The sequence below is a fragment of the Seriola aureovittata genome, chromosome 23 (assembly GCF_021018895.1).
Source record: "Seriola aureovittata isolate HTS-2021-v1 ecotype China chromosome 23, ASM2101889v1, whole genome shotgun sequence".
NCBI lineage: Eukaryota > Metazoa > Chordata > Actinopteri > Carangiformes > Carangidae > Seriola > Seriola aureovittata.
Genome location: NC_079386.1, coordinates 7,584,776 through 7,604,651, shown reverse-complemented (window position 1 = coordinate 7,604,651; position 19,876 = coordinate 7,584,776). Strand labels below are relative to the sequence as shown.

General features: G+C 41.0%; 3 protein-coding genes and 1 non-coding gene across 7 annotated transcripts in view; 1 reads left to right on the top strand and 3 right to left on the bottom strand.

The window, feature by feature from the left end:
* dennd4c (DENN/MADD domain containing 4C) overlaps window positions 1–6,056 on the bottom strand; it is a 35,052-nt gene extending 28,996 nt beyond the window's left edge. For 2 of the 3 annotated variants that reach the window (XM_056368341.1, XM_056368342.1), the window contains exon 1: window positions 5,769–6,055. The gene's annotated coding sequence lies outside the window, so the exon portion shown is untranslated. Of the gene's footprint in view, window positions 1–5,768 lie in introns of all 3 variants that reach the window. The other variant, XM_056368343.1, reaches the window with a different exon arrangement.
* Window positions 6,057–8,126: 2,070 nt separating this feature from the next.
* On the top strand, window positions 8,127–11,629 carry LOC130164927 (proline-, glutamic acid- and leucine-rich protein 1-like). The gene is made up of 5 exons (XM_056369925.1): window positions 8,127–8,534; window positions 9,600–10,093; window positions 10,736–10,760; window positions 10,951–11,082; window positions 11,182–11,629. Exons 1-4 carry the CDS (start codon window positions 8,456–8,458, stop codon window positions 11,031–11,033), a joined length of 681 nt encoding a protein of 226 aa, XP_056225900.1. The 5' UTR covers window positions 8,127–8,455; the 3' UTR covers window positions 11,034–11,082; window positions 11,182–11,629.
* A 379-nt stretch (window positions 11,630–12,008) lies between these two features.
* On the bottom strand, window positions 12,009–19,748 carry haus6 (HAUS augmin-like complex, subunit 6). 2 transcript variants are annotated; one of them, XM_056369923.1, is made up of 16 exons: window positions 19,263–19,748; window positions 18,993–19,088; window positions 18,824–18,902; window positions 18,332–18,464; window positions 18,000–18,144; window positions 17,236–17,298; window positions 17,099–17,156; window positions 16,679–16,852; window positions 16,057–16,253; window positions 15,738–15,867; window positions 15,363–15,465; window positions 15,208–15,271; window positions 14,574–14,718; window positions 14,363–14,458; window positions 14,056–14,179; window positions 12,009–13,860 (listed from the first exon to the last, which is right to left on the bottom strand). In XM_056369923.1, exons 1-16 carry the CDS (start codon window positions 19,403–19,405, stop codon window positions 13,130–13,132), a joined length of 2,481 nt encoding a protein of 826 aa, XP_056225898.1. In that variant the 5' UTR covers window positions 19,406–19,748; the 3' UTR covers window positions 12,009–13,129. The 2 variants fall into 2 exon arrangements, with proteins under 2 accessions (XP_056225898.1, XP_056225899.1); XM_056369924.1 differs by having other exon boundaries at window positions 14,574–14,715.
* Window positions 14,977–15,107, bottom strand: LOC130165002 (small Cajal body-specific RNA 8). The gene has a single exon (XR_008826694.1). It is a non-coding gene; the product is annotated as a small Cajal body-specific RNA 8 (non-coding RNA).
* Window positions 19,749–19,876: the final 128 nt, after the last annotated feature.

The window sequence follows — 19,876 nt, the reverse complement described above, 5'->3', positions numbered from 1 at the left end:
GTGATAAAATTAGGAAAAAAACAACATTCAAATCATGATCTCACTGTCTAATCCATCACTGCTGACTGATATCAAACACAGGGGTATCTGATGCCAGATTTCTTTTGAAAAAATACTAATTCCGTTAATTAACTGGCATACTTTTCTAAACTGAAACAAACTTTTGGAGGCCAGGTGCTTTGGAGTGACAACAGTTACTGCAACGTCATCTCTCATGAAGCAGTTTTTAGCTCAGCAGGTATATGTGTTTCTAATATCATTTGAACTGCTCTGTTATCATTTAGCGAGACAACTGCTTTGGGAGGGTTAATGCAATAAAACAAGATGCAATGAGTCACTGCTTCAAGTACAACAGTGTATTCTTTTGGAAATCACTACACCCGTAGTACAGACGAATATATCAACATTTCAGAGTAGCAAGTTCAACATAGACAGTTACATGATTAACGCTTGCAAATCTGTGCCATTAAAGGTATCTTCTGTGTGAGCTATGAAAAAAACAGGTAAGCTCCTGGTGATCAAATTTAAATCTGTGATCGCTTTTACTCCTAAAATCCTGACTGAGCCATTCCTCAAGGCCTCAGGTTTTCCTGCGGTGGAAAGTCTTGTTCCTCTGCGGTGGCACTGGTCTTAACTTGCTTTCAAACGTGCCAAAGGTTGGCTGTGCAGCCCAACAGCCCCTGAAGGCAGGGGAAAACTCTTCGGCTGCGATAAATAAAACTGGGGAGGTCCTACCTCACATTCTTGTGTATCAAACCTGATGTTTATTCATTTTTCGCACTTGTCTGGTGTGAATGGCATTCACCTGGCAAGCCCTTTAGTATCCACGGTGCCTAATTCAATTTAAGCAAAGCTACGATAGCTGTAGAGGAAGAGACATAGAAAGAAAGATTTCTCTATATAAGTATACAGCGTGTAAACCCCTTACTCCATCCCCCCACGGTCTGCCCCACGATGATCTCATCCCTTTCACACAAAAGAGCCTGGAGGCTCGTTCCCCAGGGGTGAAAGAGCCTGCCTGCATGTCTGCGCATGCACAAGTGTGTGTGTGTTTGTATGTGTAATGCTGGACAACAGACAGTGCTGTGTCTGTCTCGGTTATTTCAGGAGTACCGCTATGCAGATCCACTCGCAGCTTGCCTAAAACAGCAGCTGAGCATGACACACACATCTGTCATGTACTTTGCCATGGACACAGCAAATAGCGAATAAAAAGCACGTGTAGAGATGCAGTGATCATACTCATGAGTAGACCGACCGTTGTTTATAAATAGTAGGTCAGGCCGATTTTTCACGTCAACTCCTCTGCTGTGACAAGTGTGGATGTATGTGAGCTTCGGCACGTGCCATTTATTCATCTCCATGCATCAGAGCTGAAGTGCACTTAAAATAATTCCTGAAAGTTCAGTGATGCCTACTGACACAAAAAAATTGTAAAAGCAAAAATTGTCAAAGGAACAGGTAATCTCCTTTCAGCTGTAATAGCCTCCGACAGACTAGCCTTTCAGCTCCAGTGGTAGCCACTGAGCCACGATGTGTGTCACCCTCAAGTGCCACTCTGTAGCTCTGGGCTTTGGAGGATCTGAAGAGCAAAGTGGCCCTCTGTACTACCTGTCATCACAGCGTGCTGTCGGTGGTGGAGGCCAGGCAGAGTACAAGGTGCCAATGAAGTGACAAAACCTCCATTTTACAAGGCGACGACCACAGAAAAACCAGCGCTCTGTGTTGTTTCTGACATTGAGTGTGAGTTTGAGGGTAAATGAACTCAAATGAAAGCCAGTTCAGTTGCTGTCTGATTAAATTCATACGGCGAAAGCTAGAGTATGTCTGCATATAGTGGCTGTTAAACTGTGGTCTGTAAATACCTCACCCTGCTAATTAATTTTAAACATCAAGTTCTGATGAGACTACCAGCCTTACTTGGCCGAGTGAGCCACATTTTACAACACAGAGAATAAGAAAGAAAAACGACAAAAAATATCCTCAAATGCACTCAACAAAGGCAGGAAATATATTTAGCTGTTCAATATTTGCTGTTGAGTGAGAGGTGGAGCATTCACAGTCTATCTGCCTTTTGGCTCCAGATAAGCCTGTGTGATACTCTGGCATTATCACATCCATATGCTAACAACCTCTCTGTCGCTCTGCATGGCCTCAACAAAGGAACAGACCAACGGTGAACTCTGTTCCTCAGTCGTGTTTGTTTAACCCTGGCAGCTGTTTTTTTTCTTTTTTTAAATACAGACACAATATGTTAAATCCAAATTAATTTAGGGGCTGGCAATATCCTTCAACACACTTCTCAGAATATGTATCTTTCTGCCAAATCCCACTGACAACTGATTGAGCGGACTATCAACAGATGGTCGGTTTTCCAATGGGCTATTTTATTTTGTTCCTGTGGGCAACGGCTGTTTGAATTTTCTGAGCTCTGACTGGGCGAAACATTTCTGTCATCTTACCGAAACACTGCTGATATCTGCAGGGTGTAAAACAAAACATGTCCAGATTAAGAAAGAGAGGAATAATACATTACAGCTGCAAATTATTTTTAATCAATGACTATATCAATTTTGAATGAAAATAATTAAAATAACTAAAATACAGATGTTCCGATACCATTTTTATTAAACAACTATGTGCCATTAGATTTGTGTATAGACTCATGTACTCATGAATACCCAATCCAGTATTTTAAGAGGTACAGGAGGCATTTCCAAAACTAGTGACAGTATCAGAACAGCTCTAGTCAAAAATGACTGAAAATAATGACAAATACCCATTTACTTAAGTAAAAAAAAACATTTTTAAACTTGCTTAGAAATTATGCAAGTTGCACAAAGTATTCAATTTGTCATCAACTGAAACATGAAAACAGTTTTCTGCATTTTAGAAGCTGTAACTTGCAAATGTTTTATATTTTTACTTCTTACATAATTATCAAAACTTTCATCCACTGAAGGCTCGCTCAAACTGTCTGTTCCCCTCTAGTATTTGATCTATTTTATCTTTGTTAATAAAAACAGTAATCTAACTGCACTGGATCCTTGTTTAATGTTTTATCAAGATAACATCAAAGCGAGCAGCAGCAACCGGTGACTTTAATCATGGCAGAGGTGGCACAAACCCAAATCCCAAATAACCAAAACTGAATTTTTTTTTTTTTTTTTTGGGGGGGGGGTGTGTGGGGGGGGGTCTGCTGTTGTGCACTACAAACCTACAACCTGATGTAAGAGGAAGGTGTGTGTTCAAGAGACACTTACACACTTTACGTGTTTGCCGAACCGTGTCAAAAACAACTGCTGCCTGTACAGCCTACAGCAGCAGGTAGGTCATGCCTCCTACAACATGACAAGAAGGCCAGGCAAGGACAGTGAGCTGCTGTTAAATATGACTTTCTTCAATTAAAAACAACCTGGGGAGACGGACTACGAGAGGCAGCTCAGAGCAGCGAGGCTAGGCCCAGCAGAAACGTCACAAGACTGCCTCCCTCCTGGAGCGTGACAGCCCGGCAGACAGAGAGCATTCTTTCCACTCTGAGGAGAAGGGAGAGAGGGCAAACTCATTGCCCTTACTAACTAGCTGGGCTTAGACCAGCTGAGACCCAGGCCTACTGAAAGACGACGACTAAAACACTACTGGCACATCACACCAAAGTGCAAGAGTCAGAGGAAGGACATAGGTCACCTGAGAGGGATTTTGGCTGTATTACATGACCCTTGTTGTTGCTCTTTGGCTAGAGACAACTATCCTGAGTTAATGTATGTTCAGACATGCAAATGGACGGTTAAACAAAATGCACTGCAGCGTCTGAAGTAAGTGTTGGCTCAGCAAGCAAAGGAACGTGTGCTATCAGTAGTCTCTGCATCTAACCTGCAGTTATTTGTGGCTACTTAAGTAGAAGCACCATGTGGAAAAACACATAGCAGTAAAAGCAATGCTGACAAAGATGATCAGGGTTGCTGAAGTGTCCTTGAGGCAGACACTGACTGCCTACCAGCGCTGGGGATGCTATTGTGTTGCTGACAGTGACCTCAGACCTCCTTATGGAGGAAGACTTATTGAAGAATCAGTTCAAGTAAAAGTGCTGAAAGGAGATGAAGATTCTGTGGGACTTCAAGCTTTGAAAGGAGCTGAAATGTCAGTCCCAGTGGAAGTCCTGAAATAAATAAGTACCAGTTAAAGTGGATAAAGCAAAAGACAATGTCAGCTTTAGTGTTGAACCTGGAGTGTGAGAAGTTGTAATGTCATTTGAGGAGTGAGAGATAAAAACAGTTGCGATCTTACTTGACTGACTTTACTAAAAAGATCTGCACTAATGTATCAGAGCAGACATTTCAGACACTGTGCCACAGAATGGATTACTGGCTTCTCTCACACTGCTCAAAATCCTATTTGACTTTTGTCTAGGCAGCCCCACAGTCCTTCAACAGCCTGTTGCAGCTCCCTTTACCAATCTGCTTCATTCGCTTGGTCACCTGACAGAGCCTTTGGCCGAGCAGCAGCAGTAACAAAGTGCAAGTTCAATGTACACAAGCCACAGTGCTGCCATGACCCACTTTATAGCTTCTGCCTGCAGCCGTTAGGAGGAGGCAACATTTGCTCCACTCCCCTTTTCCAGTGGCTGTCAGGCCGAGCCAAGGTCAAGGAAGAGATTTTCCTGCTATGTTTCCACGTGTCAGCGGCTCAGTGTTGATGCAGTTCCACCAAAGCAATTTCCACTATTTTCTCCCTCCACAAGCCTCAATTGTTCTATTACAATCGGACAATTCCTGCTGCCATCTCAGGTGGTAAAACACCTAAATTAGAATATTCCTCTAATACCAGAGGAAGTGACATCCTCAGCGCTGCTGGGACTTGTGCCACGGCTGTCATAACAGGAACCTCACATGAATGCCGTGAATCACCAAAACGGTTATAGGAAGCTGAAGTAGGGAGTACTCTGCTGCCCTTAAGGCTTATAGACTCCTGCAGGCTGGCAAACAGTCAAGTGCTGAGGCATAGATATGTGAGCACCTTGGCATTGCATTCAGTGGCATTCGTGCTCCCCCCACCACCACACACACACACAGAGCCACAAAATCAACAGAAGCATCTTACACAACTGTGTCCTAGGTTTAGGGTCAAAGAAAACGCAGACATAGCAAACTCAGACAGAACGTTCCTGGATGAAAGCAAGCCACATGCACAAAAGGAAGTCAGGTTAACAGTTCCTTATCACGAGTCTATTCAGCTGCAAAATCCCCCTGCTGAAGTCAGGTTTATCCAACTATGTCTTTTATTTCAGGCAGGAAATTCAGTTTGTGAGTGCGGCTGGGAGCAGACAGACACCTGCAAGGTTAGACTAGCTCCAGGAGAGCAGAGTCTGATTATCTGGCGTCACGGAGGGCCCGTGGAGGAGAGGGGAGGAGGAGGAGGAGAGGAGGGGGGGGTGTTATATTCCCAACTGTTGCATCCGACCCCATAAGTCGGTCAACTTTGATGCAGGAAATACACCTCGCCCTGGACATAACAAAAGAAATGTCCTCCTGTGACCAGCCTGTGCAGTGATACGTGGCTCGGTCTCTCTTTCCGCGGTTGGATAACACGATGAAAAGTGTGTAAGCAGCCCCGCAGTAGCGCAACACCAGGAAAAGGATTTTTCAGCGGCTGTCCTTCCTTATACACAGCTAAAGTGACATTAAAATAGACTAACTACAACTACTAATTCTTAAAGTAAACTCAGCTTAGTCTCAGCTATTCATATACCCGAAAATATGAGCACTTACCAGCTGTTTACACTGCAGCGAGAGACAATGTTGACATGTAGGCAACTTGCTGTTTTTAGCCGCTTGATATATTCCGTATTTATTTAATTTGTGCAAACCGAAACAGGTTAAACCAGGACGGCGCACAAAAAAAGCCACTCCGTAATACTCCTTTGAAACTTCGCTGGCCACTTCTTCGCCACACTCTCATCTGAAGTTGTCGGTGGACGAAGGCGCCATGTTTGTGTCTGAGCGAATAGTTTTGTTGGTGAGCTTTCCCCCTAAACGTCTCTTTCAGACTGGAACCGCCCAGAGAAGAGGAGAGGCTACCGCAACTGACACAGGCTGGCCTCGGGGAGCACTGTGAAGCTTGACCACATGAGGCCGCCATTTTCCGGTGTGTCTTTTCAAAGTAAATGGCAAAAAAGTTTTGCATTTTTTCAGAATAAAGCTATTTATTTATTTACTCTTGAAGGGTGTTTGAAGTGTTTATCCGTACATTTTCCTATTACTATAATAATAATAATAATAATAATAATAATAATAATAATAATAATAGTACCATACTTCATAACACAACTATTACATATCATGTTAAATACTATTTTGTGTATGTTACATTTACATATACATACATATACTGCATATTTATTAGCCTACATCCTCTGTATGAATGAAGATGAGCCACAATTCTACCTGAGTAAGGCCTGTGGAGTTGCACTACTAGACTCATTATTTCTGAACATATATATATTTACTATTTACACAATGCACTTATCATATACAATATATGTACACAGCTTTTGTAAGTAATTTGTTTGATTTCTTATTTGGGTTTCTTCATGTGCTGCTGTAATGTGAAATTCCCCACTGGTAATCAATAAAGTAATGTCTTAATCTTAATTCTTTTCTGTATTGGATGTCTCACTCTTTGAAGGATGAAATGTCTTTATTATCCCAGAGGGGCAAATTGTTGTGCAGCCAGTAGTAGCCAAACTGATTACAAACAACGATTCACACAAACACCCGCAGAAACAGCACGTCCACAAAAACAGCACATCAAATATACTCCAAACAACAAATACAAAAGAAATCCAGTGCAACAGACACCACAAACTCCTGGATAAACACAATGGTCCAACTGGTAAAAAGTAATGCATGCCAAATAAAATCACAATTAGTTATTTAGGAAACCAATAGCAGCAGGGACAAAGGAGTTCTTAAATCTATTGGTTCTGCATCTTAGCACTTTGTACCTGCGACCAGATGGAAGCAGTCTGAACTTCCTGAATAAAGGAAGGCTCGGATTGGCCAGGATTTTTTGGGCCTTGTTCAGAGCCCTGACCTTATATAGGTAGGGAAGGTCATTAAGGGTCCAGGTCTTTATCGTGAATTTAATGCCCAATGTGCCCTATATTTCTATATCTTTGTTACTGGACTTAGTTTAAGCCTTTATTTTGGTAGGGTATGGCATATGCATACCGAAGGTTGTACTGAATAGAAAACGAATTGTTTTTTCATAAATGTTTTCTTGTGTTTTTGTTTTGTCTTTTTATTGTGACGGTGAAATGCCTTGACTTCCCGCCTTCTCTGAGGTTTGACTGCTGGCTTGACTCAAATGTTTCTCTTGTTCCGTGGTTTTGCTCAGCGTCTAACGCCCCCCACCTTAAGTTTGTAGAAATTACACCGAAATAAGAAAGCAACAGGTGTGAGAAAACCTTCACGGGAGCCATAGGTCCATTCAGTGCCTCTTCTGTAGTCGTTAAACCGTCTGAGACGTGTTCAGTTTGTGAAAATGTGTTATTGTGATTTTAATATGGACCCTTGGAGCCCTGAGCTAAATAAACAAACAAAATAAGCACGGGGTGTGTGTGAGGGAAGAAAAAGAGCGATCGTCATGATACATATGTTCACCTGCAGCTTTTATGTGAGACACTTTAAATTAAAAAGAAAGAGCAAAAGAAAAAAAAAATACAATCATATCTAAACTAAAATGGTAAAGAGTTACTTTTATTGACAACAACTAATGAAGCCTTCACAGAAACATTATTTTCACGTTGTGCCCCTATCATGAAATTTCTACCCAGTTCTCCCATGTGGGAAACAGAGTACAAACAGCTGATCGGAGATATGTGTGGCCTGTTGACGGCTGCACAGCAGAAGGAAGAGGGACTTCACATGTGGCGACTAAAATTCAGGAAAAACTTAGCAGACTAGACTTTTAGCAGACTTAGAACTCAGAATGTAAAAAAAAACCCATTATTATTATTATATTGTAGCTAAAATAAAAAGAAGCACATTATTAAATAGTAACTAATGTAAAATAAATATATATATTAAAATGCACATTATTTAATAGTAGCTAACATAAAAAAACAAATAAAGAATCATAAATCAAGAAAATAAAGAAAAAAATAGAAGAAACGTGAGAAAAATCTGACGCACAGACGTACCTCGGTAAATGTCATGGAAACAGAACCCTGACCCAGACCGAGCCTATAAAAGCTCTGAGCACCATTCTCATCTCTCTCTTTGCACCTGGACACTGACCTGAGTTGACCTACTGCAATAAACACAAACTGTGACGCTAACCTTTGGAAAGCTAAGTCTTGGAGAATTCAACTACTACTACTACTGGAAGACAACTAAACACAACTTTTGGACTTACGCACTCATCGAACCACCAAGGACAACCCACCACCCTGACCATGACCGACAGCAGGCCGCTGCCCACCGGGGAGCCTCTTCTGGCTGGAGTCGCCCATGAGGTGGACGACCACCATGCAGGTAAGACAAAAATATATTCATGTTATCTTTATTACAAAGTCAATAATTTATCTCCCTAAAATCATCTAAGGCTCCCTCAGCGAAAAAGTAAATCAAACTTTTTAGATTTAGGTGGACAGTTGACACCATGTTATTAGGCCTGTTGGAAATAACATAGATTTGGCGAAAGTAGACTTTTATTCGACGATTTCTCCGTGTTAATTGGTTGTTTTGTGGATAGAATGTATTAAATATCGCGGGAGATGTGTGGAGTGTGTTAACAACTGTGTTTTAATTTGAAAACACTGTTATTTTGGTTTGAGGGCATCAAACTTTCCAAATTTTGCACCCAAACAATTGGGAAAAAGATGGCGACTTGGCCAAAATTCATAAAATGCCAAAATATGCTATTTCTCGTGCACCTTGGAAACGATGGAACCTTTAGCTTTAGAACGTCAGGACGCAAATATTCCTCAGAATGCACCAACAGACCAACGTTAAGAATCCAAGTGATGGAGAAAAGTGCGTCTGAATGTTGTTGGATCTTGAACAGAGCTGTTGTGTTTAGTCATCTCACTTGGGCTTGTGCTTGACATGTTGGTATTTCACACACTGAAATGCGCTTTACTTTGTCATTTAGTGGTTTATCTGCGAGGGAGAAAACGTTGATTTGTCTTGTGATTTCTTACCTCGCTGCATGTGCGCGCTCCGCGTCCTGGACACCACCGGCTCCCGCGCGCACCGTGATTTTCTCGTAAACTGGGAGAGTGTTCGGTAGTAAACGGATAGTTTGGTATGCGCAGAATCTCAGACGTTTTGTGGTTATTTTGGAGAAGCCTTGTTGTTTGTTATGCATGATTTAGTAGCCATGGATCAGCGTGCGTAATGACGCATGCTGATCAATGCATATAGCATAGGTCTACTTGCGCGTCTTATTTGAGGGAGCTTTTGGGTAGCTTGTAACACATGTAGTGCGGTCCTACTTACATAATGGTTATAGAGTGACTTCCTTACTCCGTCCAAAAGAGCTGATATGAAACATTCTTAAGCTGTGAAATCAAGATTACTTTAACTTTTTCCCCTCAGAAGGCATTCAACCTCCCACAGAAGATGGCCCCCGTGAAGTGGACTACGATCTCCCAATCGTCATCTCTTCAGATGAAGAGGAGGACAGTGTGGTTATTGTTATTGAGGATGGAGATGATGAGGAAGATTACCGCAGTGACGAGGAGGAGGAGTCTGAGGAGGAACACTGGACCAGTGAGGATTCTGGTTATGACACCCTATCTGAGGAGGAGGAAGACTTAGAAGACGACGATGTCAACATCGGACGTCTCTCTCCTCTCATCCAGGAATTCCCCCCAGAAGAGTTCTGGCATGGCTGGCGACAAGAGTTTTCTCCCTTTCCTGCTGATGTTGCCCACCCACACGTTCCTGACGAGCGACTGCCCCCGGTGCTTCCCCTTGCTGGTCCCTGCAGCTCTGTTGCCGAACCCTCAAGACCTGAAGACCCTGCTGCCTCAACATCAGGCCACAGCTCCTCTACAAAGAGAAGCAGGGAGGAGAGCCACAGCGAGCAGGTAAGTGACAAGAGGCACAGATGGGACGTAGATGGAAGCCTTCAGGAGTCAGCTCCATCAACCTCAGGCCTCAGCTCCTCCGCACCCCGAAGACCCTGGCTTAGTCGTGCTGACTGTCCATCGTGGCTTGATGACAGCGACTCCAATTAGGGATGTCCTCCTGGAATGCTACATGAAGCAGCAGGATTAAAACCTGGACACTCTTTGCAAGTGATAGGGCTAATGATGCCCCAGGTATCCCTTGCGTCTGGCAGGGCTGTGAATGTCCTGTGAAGCATCTTGCACCAGGACTTTCTTGTATCCGTCACATTTTTTTCAAGTGCTGTCACTTGCGTCTGGCAAAGTTGGCAAGAATAAGAATAAGTATAAGATTTAAGTATGAGAGTAAGTATAAAAATAAGTATAATGGTAAGTATAAGAATAAGAGTAAGTATAAGAATAAGTATAAGATTAAGTATAAGTATGAGAATATGAATTCTTAAGAAAAGAGTAAGAATAGGTAAAGTGTAAATGTCTGAAACAGAGGAAGTTATTTACTAATGACTACATTAACAAAAGTTTCCCACGTTTTAATTTCACATATTTAATTATTCAAAGATTATTTATTGACTTTCTCATAATTAATGTTTTTTTCTTCTTGAGGTGAAGCTGGCTATACCAGATAAAGGTAAGTTAATGACAACATTAATATCACATAGATTATTCTTTTTACTAACTTTGTTGTATTTTTTAAGAACCACTTGTGGTAAGAATATGTCATAGGTTATTCATTCTCTGTGGTCTATTTTTTGTACTCTTGAATCCACCATTTGCAATTATTGTAGTGCACTGACCATCAAAGATGATGTTTCTTTTAGTTGTTACAGGTGGAGCAGTGGAGGCTGGAGCACTTCCCCCAAGACCGAGACCCGACTTCCAGACCAGACAGAAGGATGGATGACCACAGGACCAGCTGGTGAAGAGTGGTGGCCCTTGTCTCAGTGGGCTCAGTAAGTAATCCCCTCAGTGAGACTAGACAGGTAACAACAGTCACATAAAGTGGTGATGAGCTAAAGTTAACAGTAATATGTTGATGATATTTCTTGCAGCACCAAAGGGGTTCACTGAACCATTGTCAGCACCATACTCACTGCCAGTCAACAAACAGTATCTGCAGAGCCAGTGAGTCAAGAACCAACCCTCCAGCCACCGATCCAGAGGCTGAGGAGCATCTTGCCTTCCCGCACAGAGGAAATTTTCACTTTCTGCTTCTTCTGTGCTGGTGGGTTTGGGATGCTCTTCACACACACACACACACGCACGCACGCACGCACGCACGCACGCACACACACACGCAGACACGCACACACGCAGACACGCAGGAAACTCATCATCTGCCTCCCTGTGTACAGAAGTCAAGACAGTCAAGAAAGACTTTGTCACATTTTATATAGCACATGGATGTAAACACAGTTGTACCATGTAATTAATGTAAACCTTTCAGAATTGTATAATCTTTCATGTATTATGCAGAAATAAATATTGTGAATATTGTAATTTAATTTGTGTTGCTTTTCATTTCATATGAAGGTATTAGTGTTAAGTTTTTACAGTGGTATTTTGAATACTTTGGTAAAAAAAAAAAAAACTTACAGTATAAACACACATAGCCTCTTGTTCACCTGTTTGGGTTTGGTTTGGTGTTAAAGTAAAAAAAATAAAAAATCAACCTACAACCTTCTACAACCACTTGCCTGTTTCAACAAACTGGTAAACTGAGGACATCACAAGTGGCCACAGAGTACAAGAGAAATCTTTAGGCACATCACTGCTGAAAAGGCCAGTTATTATTAGGAACCTGATTTCTGTATGTTAAACAGTCAAAGTGCTCAGGTGATTTGGTTTTGCTCTGGTTTGAAGCAGGACTCAGACAGGGTTGAGAAAAAAGCTTTTATCTCCGTAGCTGAGAGTCACCTTGGAATGATTGAAGATTATAGAGAAAAATCACCTTGTACAGGACAATGGGGGAAAAAAAGATCATGGTTTCATCCTTAGGTGTTGAGCTTCTATGTGTCCATTAACACTCAAATACAGGTCATTAACACTTGCTGAACATTATGCTGTTTTCTGTGATTAATCCCTGCAGCAGGTACATCAGTATTAATAGTATTGTCAACTGAGAACTTCATCCTTTGATCCACCAACAATATATATGTTTCAGTTTCCAATCATACCATTATTATCTATATCATTGCGGTAATCCTTTAGCTTTAGCAATTCAAATGTATGTAGGTTTGTGGATGACAACAATCAGGAAAAGCAGATTCACAAATTCAGGTACAATTGGTGGAAAAGAGAAAATTGATTTCAAATGGAAATTAAACCAAAATATGCACAAGGAGAACAAACAAATGTTTGGATGATCTGTAAGCTTCTTATAGCCATTTTATTTTAATCATTATAGTTAACCATTTGATTATCACTTTGATAAAACAAAGTGACATGTATATTAAACTATGTATGACTCTCCCTCTCGCACACATACTTTTGCCTCCCAACATTCAGGAAATTCCGCTACTTTCATCAACCTGACTTAGCTCGGTTCCTCCTGTGGTCACATACTTAGAAAAAAACATTTTAGCATCCTGCATCATACAAATACGTGCCAATAGTGCAATGTAAATGTTTTAATTTCACTCAAAAACACTGCTGCTATCCATTATGTTAACAGACAAGCAGATCTTGCAAATGAATAAGCAATAAACTGTTTTGAAACTGCTCAGTCAGAGATCCATGATGCTGTCCCACACTGTCAAGTTAGTGGAAATTTTTTTTTTTTTTTTTTTTTTAAACAATTTTATTCAAGCAGTTCATATCACTATTTTAAGTTAAAACCAATAAGCTCATGCACAGAAAACTAAATTAGTATATTACAGTTAAGTTATTTCACAGCTATGTACAGTTGTTTGAACAAATATTTGTAACATTACACATCTATTAAAACCAAGGCAGACAGTTTAAGACAAAGGCTGTAAAGTGATTTTGATATGAATGCAATTAACACTTCATGTCATCTATCGGGGAGAATGTGATCAGTGTTGGGAGGCTGTACTCCTGCTTGTTTGGGGGTGAGGGTGTCTCTAGTGTGTCTAGGTCCAGTGAGAAGACCTTGTCTGAGGCTTCCACTGACTTTGCAGGCTCCATGAGCCAGTCTCTGTCCAAACCAGAAACCATGTGACCTGACCCAAGGCACTCTGGTGTCCTCTTTCTGCTTTTGATAAAGGAACCGTCATCACACGCCTTCTGGATTAGACCCCGATGAAAAGCCATAGTTAGTGGCGAATGTTTTACTTCAGTCTTCAGGGAGGGGATGAGGAGCTCATCCTCCTCCTCACTCTTTATATCCACTGCCTCATCGTCAAGGCTCAGCAGACTGTCACAGCTTGGCATTTCAGGGAGGGTTTCTTGGTCAAGACTGAACTGGACGGCACTGCTGTCTGTGCCACTTGGGCTGTCAAGGGCTTCAGTGTTGAAGGTGTCCCACAACAGAGAGGACTTCAGTAAGACCCTCTGCTGGCAGACAGGGGGGCTGCTGTGGTTTGTGACAGGAGAAGTGATACTGCAGGAGACACTCTGGGAGGGAACATCAGAGCTCAGCAACACATCGTGAGGATTCTCAGGGGAAGCGAGTCGCCCCTTTATGCTGTCATTAAACTTTGCTGACCGTCTGATTTTCTCTGCTTTGTCCTCCTCCATTGCTCTCCGCCATGAGCTTTTCACATCCATAACTTGTTGAGGAAACAAAAAAAGAGTCATTTTACTCACTACAAGAAGTGATGTCATGTGTAAACAAAGAGGAACACACCCCACAATCATAAAATTCTTAATAAACAGCCTTCATGCTTTTTTCCTATTTGATGTGTTTGTACAGAATTTTTACCAAATGTATGGACATGAGGTAAATACAACAGCTCATGACTTACTGAGGCTTTCAGGGGTACGTGGCAGTTGCTTTCGAGTAGAGAAGGGATCTCCATGAAGAGTGCTGAGAAGACCCTCCAGGTCCACACCTTTGACCATACCTTCTGTAGTTACAGCATCTGCAAACTAACACACACCACGCACACATTTTAGTCTGGATTGAGTCTCTAGAATCCTGGCACTAGTTTATGCATCTCATGGTCATTCCCTACCCTTATTCCAGACTTAGAAACAGAGATACCAATTAAAAAATGCTAGCTCCTGTATCACAGCCTTTGATGTTTCCATGAATGAGAGTAATTGCTATACCTGATCAGCAAGGTTATCACACTCCATGTCTAGTATCTGAGTCTTGGTCCTCATGGGAGCCACCTTCGGCTGAACACTTATCTTCTTCACACTGGCCTAAAAACAAGCACAGATTTGTTATCTGAAGATCTGGTGCACACAGGTTTAGAAGGTGAATCCAATAAACAGGAGTTTAACTCAAAACAGAGGTTAGCTAAAAAATAAGACTAGCCCCAGGTGGCGGCACAGGTGTAGCCCTCAGAGGAGGGGAAGGAGGTGTGTCAAAAAGCCAGTCGAGAGAAGTATTCGCTCGCGATGATGCCTCAGTGGTGACAGCAGGACTTTGAGTCCTCTCAGCTGCTGCAGGGCAAGAGCTGCTTCAAAGACACAAAAGCTGAATTAGTTTTATGCAAGTAAATACATGTACATATTTTGTGCTTTACCTATTGTCCTTTACAGTTCACAATTTATTAAATGACAAACAAATCTATTGTATGTGTCTTCTGTAGATGTCAGCATTTCATAATCAGTCAATGAGGTTGGTATTTTCTTTCCCCTCTGCTCTAAAATCTGTATTCAAACTCATTTTATGTTTCTACATAACTTTTGCATAATTAAAGTTATGCAGAAATAAATAGTGTCTGCTCCGTATCTGTCCATGGCGATTTCCCTCAATTCGCCGCGGTCATCAGAGAGCATGGATGCTATAGGGAGGACTAGTGATGGACAGAGCACTGCTCAGGACTGTCCAGGTATCTGCCTCCCAACACAAGGCATACACCAAACAACACTTCAAATACACTACGAAAATGTCTTCATTACACTCACATTTCCCTTACTAGCTGTCCAATGATAGATTACGTTACCTTTTCAGGTTAGAATTACTTGGGTTGACGCCTTTGTGTGATTCACTCTCTTTCAGCTTCTCCTCTGAAAAATTGTATACAATTATTTGAGTACAATTAACAAATAAGTTACAACCCAACTTGATGTACAGACTGCAAAATGTGATTCTGCTTACCAAGAAGTTTAGCAGGATACTGGGAGAAGACACTACTTCTGTAGTTGGCTCCGACCGCCGGCTCAAATGACAGTGGAGCCATTGGTGAGAGGAAGCCAAGAGCCTAAAAAGATTTTTTATTTATATATATATATATATATATATATATATATATATATTTAAAAAAAGGAGGAGAAAAAAAAAAAAAAAAAATCAATCTTTGCAACTACACAGTGAAAACATTTTGGTAATGTCGTGAGGCTTATGACCTCCACCAACAGACACAGCATCTGTCCCTATATAAAGCATGCTAATTCAGCAGCCTCACATTTGTACTATGTACTTTGCCTAAAGCAACTAGTTCCAAGGATTGAAGCAGTTCCAAGGACCACTCACAGGATCTTCATTCAGAAAAGAGACTAGGGGTGTGACTTTGAGGGTATCTATCCACTGCCTGTCCCACTCAGCCTCCAACTCTCCGATGGTACTTCTGACCTTAGGAATTTCTTCCTTGGAAATCTTCTGTCTGAGGAGGGAAAAAAGTAGGGGAATACACTGATACTCAAGATAAACTTTAAATCAGCAGACATTCTTGAGGTAATTCTTCCCCATGATAACCAATGTTCCATTTACCAACAAAGTTTCCAAACCACAAATAGCTCTAACCTTAAAAAAAAAAGTATTCTCTATCAAATGAGTGTGGGTTAATGTATACCTGATGAGTTGGAGGTCCTGCAGCACACGGGCCATCTGCTGACATTTCACCTGCAGGTCCCGAGGACTGAGCTGGGGCTTTGGGGTATGAGACAGCCGACAACGCTCCTCCCTGATGATCTGCAGCGTGTGGTTTGCCAGCTCCAACACACACAGGAGGTTTAGCTGGCCGACTTCATACACATTCCCTGAGCTCAACTGGAAGGCATTCATACACAAAAACAGCCTACTGTGAGACTCAATGTGATTTATGGATTCACACTGCAGTGTATCTATGCTTAGCCTGAAAATGGCTGTTGTGTATCCCCGTTGCCACACTACTTATACCTTATCTTTTTATTTCTTGTGTATACATAGGATTATGTCACGCATTGATAGAATTTCCGTCACAATAGAATAGATAGAATTTCTCTTCTCTTCCCTATTAATACAATGTGACAGCACAAACAGTGACAAATTAGACATAGGTGAAGATATGACAGCATTTGATGGTTAGATAAAAATATTGTGCATCCAAACATAACTATAGACTGAAAAATCAAATAAAGAATCTAATATGTTGTATATAGAAGTTAACAGACACGAGTGAACAGAATGAATTAAACCATTATCTTCACTCTCACCTGATGTGGGAGCTGCTCAATTCTCTCCAGTAGACTCTGGGGAATTTTGAGGACTCGATCGGTCCCATCTAGGATGTATTGGTCTACATCCCCTTTCAAAACCCTTTCCACTGAATTTTGCTCGTCTTTGGTTGTCGACAGCATTTCATCGATGGCTGACCACAAGGAGCGCACCTTTGGACAACAAAGTACTTTTGTAATTCTTTCAACAGATATATCAGCTCAGAACAACATCTTTCTAAAACTCATCTTGATTTTAAAATTGAATTCCCCATCATACCTCTGGCAATAATATGAAGCAATTTGGAACAGCAGGAAGCTTGTGGTCAGTGCTCTTACAATGTATGACTAACACACAGAGAGTACAAATTATGTCTTGTGTTTTATAGTAAGTGTTTTTTTTGCAAATAAATTTGATACCTTTTTGGTCTTCTCAGCTGGAAGAGCTGCCTCCTGTGCAGAATCACTGTTATGACGCCTAAAAGTAGATAATCCGTTTTGTTTAAACTGCCAAGGAACATATGTCAGAAGGACAGAGAAAAACAAATCATACATACTTGAGAAGCTCGTCATACTTGGTACCCTCTTCTCCAATATCCTTCACAGACTTCACTAGAAGCCTTCAAGAGAGGAAAAACAACAGAAAACATCTTAAACAAGAAATGACCAACAGTAGTGGAATCTAACTTCCATGTGCAAAGCAAAGTACCATAAAACAAACTCCTCCACAGCAAATACATGCTTAAAATGCAAACCTCAAGAACATAATGTTGGTGTTTGGGCACATGGTTTTAATTACACTGATTGCAAACACCTTCCAGCAGTCACCAATTAGCCTTGTTAACCTTGGGTTTACCACTTAGTCAATACAAACAGATGGGGCTTGAAACAAATAGCCAATCACATGCAACATCAAGAGTAGTGTATTTAATACAACTTACGGTTAAAGTGAAATATCTTTGGGGAAAGTTAATTACAATAGTAGAAAATAATTATAAGGTAAATAATAAGGTAAAAGACATGCAACAAAACCACACATGAATAGAATAACAAGCAATAGAAATAATAGAAATACAATGCCCACATACTAAAAGTAACAGGCCATACAGTTAACTAAGTCTGGAAACTATTGAATAAGCAATATTCAACAGTGTTCATATTTTCAACATGTTCAGTAGTCTCAACAGAGCATAAAAAGGGATGACAAAAACATCTGCACTCATTGAAGTGTTACCTTTAAAGTAACTACCTTAATTTATTGGAGCAAACTATTATAATAAACAACAACCAGCTCTGTCCAACTGGACTGCCCTGAACTTACTGGGCTTGTCTCTGGTACTCCTGGAGAAAACGATCTTGATCCACTGCAGTTTTCAAAAACCTTTTACTGATCAGGTTGAGTCTTTTCACTGCCATGTCCACAGAAGAAGCGGGCATCGCTGCAGCCTCAGGCACCCAGCTGTCATCTGACAACGATAATATTCAGGATTCATTTCTCATCTTTTGCATCCCAACTCCATGACAAATTCAATTAAATGGGATGAAAGAAAGTCTGGCCTTTGCGGAGCCATTCTACACTTTAGTATTGCGACCAGATTGTGAATACTTTTCTGCTGGTAGCAAAGAAACAAGAGATTTCTTATCTAGACTGACCTGTGGTGAATGTCTTCATTTCTTGCAGCATGACATGATTGGCCAAATTAAGCATCAAGCTGATAAACTTGGGGCCTCCAGGGGAGAGGAACAAGGAAGCAACCACTTTGGATCCCGCATTTGCAGATTCATCCTACACACAGTTAAAAACATGACTGTCAATAAGTTATTTAGTATAGCAGACTGGAAATGTGTGGAGAGAAAGGGGTGATGTGCAACTAAAGGATCCCACCAGATTCAAACGAAGGACATTGCTATTTACTTGGATGCAGATTTGTCACTTTTATGTTGTATAAATACAAATCTTTATGGTAAGCATGTGCGGAGAATGGGAGACTGAGGAGCTGATAAGGATGAAAGGAAAGCCAAAAGGAATGAATCAGCAAATTAAGAGGAGTTGGACACAATTACCCATTTTTAAAAAGATAACTGAAGTACATAATCTGGGAAATGCACTTTGAAAAGAATAGTGAAACAGTCTCAAATTCTTACCATTATTTCTCGCAGCCAAGCGCAGGTAACTTTGCGGAACTCGGCATCTGCTTTATGGTTTAAAACAGGCCAGCAATGCCTAAACAAAAACAAAGGCTTCATTTTTATGACAGTGAATTTTACACACGTTTCTATAGAGGTGGCAATAAATGCTTAAGTCTAAATTTACCTGTATGCTTCATGATATCGTGTGGGATTGAGTTTCTCCAACAGGAAATGGGTTACTATGTAGAAAGCATCTTTGTTTGGTCTATCAAACATACTCCTGTTGGCAATTACATAACATTTAGAATCATGGCAGAAGATATAGTGAATGATTACTTTAATGTCATTTAAAGTGAAAGTAATAGTACATTAACAGTAACAGCACAAGCCTTGATAAAGTGGCTAATATCTGTTGGTCTAAATCTGTTAACGTTAACAATGAAAACAGACTCACGGTCCCAGGTTGATGTGTTTAACGTTAATGTTGGTTTTGCCGGCGATAGACGACATTGCTGTGTCTGTTCGAAATCCGAGTCCGAGAAGAGAAAACCACAGATATTTTCCATTATTTTTCTGCAAAAATACCGGGTTCGCCATTATTCCGAGATAGGTAGAAGCTATGCGAGTGTCCGGTGCTGATTCAAAAAGCCAGCCTGGCTAATATTAAACAGCTAGCCAGCTAGCTTTGCTGCTAGCCAAAAAGTTTACTGGTAGCGTTAGCCAACTTAGCTTTCGAACTTTGAATTTGTCAGCATACACTTAACAACCCAATGTCAAATTAAATACTGCCATGGAGCAGTTACTAGTGTTATAAGGCTCTGCCCATTTGTAGTAACGACTGAGGTAACATTTGTTAAAATAAATTTCAAAGATAATTCTTATCGGGAACAAGGAAACACTACAGCTCGAAAAACAAACCGCCAATTTTTTCCAAAGTTACCCGGATGTTATTAACAAGTACTTCCGCTAAGGTAATGTAACAGCAATGACTGTAACCCCATGTCTAATGTCATAACGCTATGAACTTCGGGTAATTACCTCTAATATTTGGTGTTGTTTTATATGTGA

What these genes read in the sequence shown, in the direction of transcription:
- LOC130164927 (XM_056369925.1), top strand. Translation starts at nt 8,456, where the DNA reads ATGACCGACAGCAGGCCGCTGCCCACCGGGGAGCCTCTTCTGGCTGGA. An exon ending in AGGAGAGCCACAGCGAGCAG is followed by an intron (nt 10,094 to 10,735) that starts GTAAGTGACAAG and finishes TTTCTTCTTGAG; the next exon opens with GTGAAGCTGGCTATACCAGA. An exon ending in GCTGGCTATACCAGATAAAG is followed by an intron (nt 10,761 to 10,950) that starts GTAAGTTAATGA and finishes TGTTTCTTTTAG; the next exon opens with TTGTTACAGGTGGAGCAGTG.
- haus6 (XM_056369923.1), bottom strand. Translation starts at nt 19,405, where the DNA reads ATGGCGAACCCGGTATTTTTGCAGAAAAATAATGGAAAATATCTGTGG. An exon ending in AAACACATCAACCTGGGACC is followed by an intron (nt 19,089 to 19,262) that starts GTGAGTCTGTTT and finishes AATTGCCAACAG; the next exon opens with GAGTATGTTTGATAGACCAA. An exon ending in CTTTTCTGAATGAAGATCCT is followed by an intron (nt 15,466 to 15,737) that starts GTGAGTGGTCCT and finishes AAATCTTTTTAG; the next exon opens with GCTCTTGGCTTCCTCTCACC.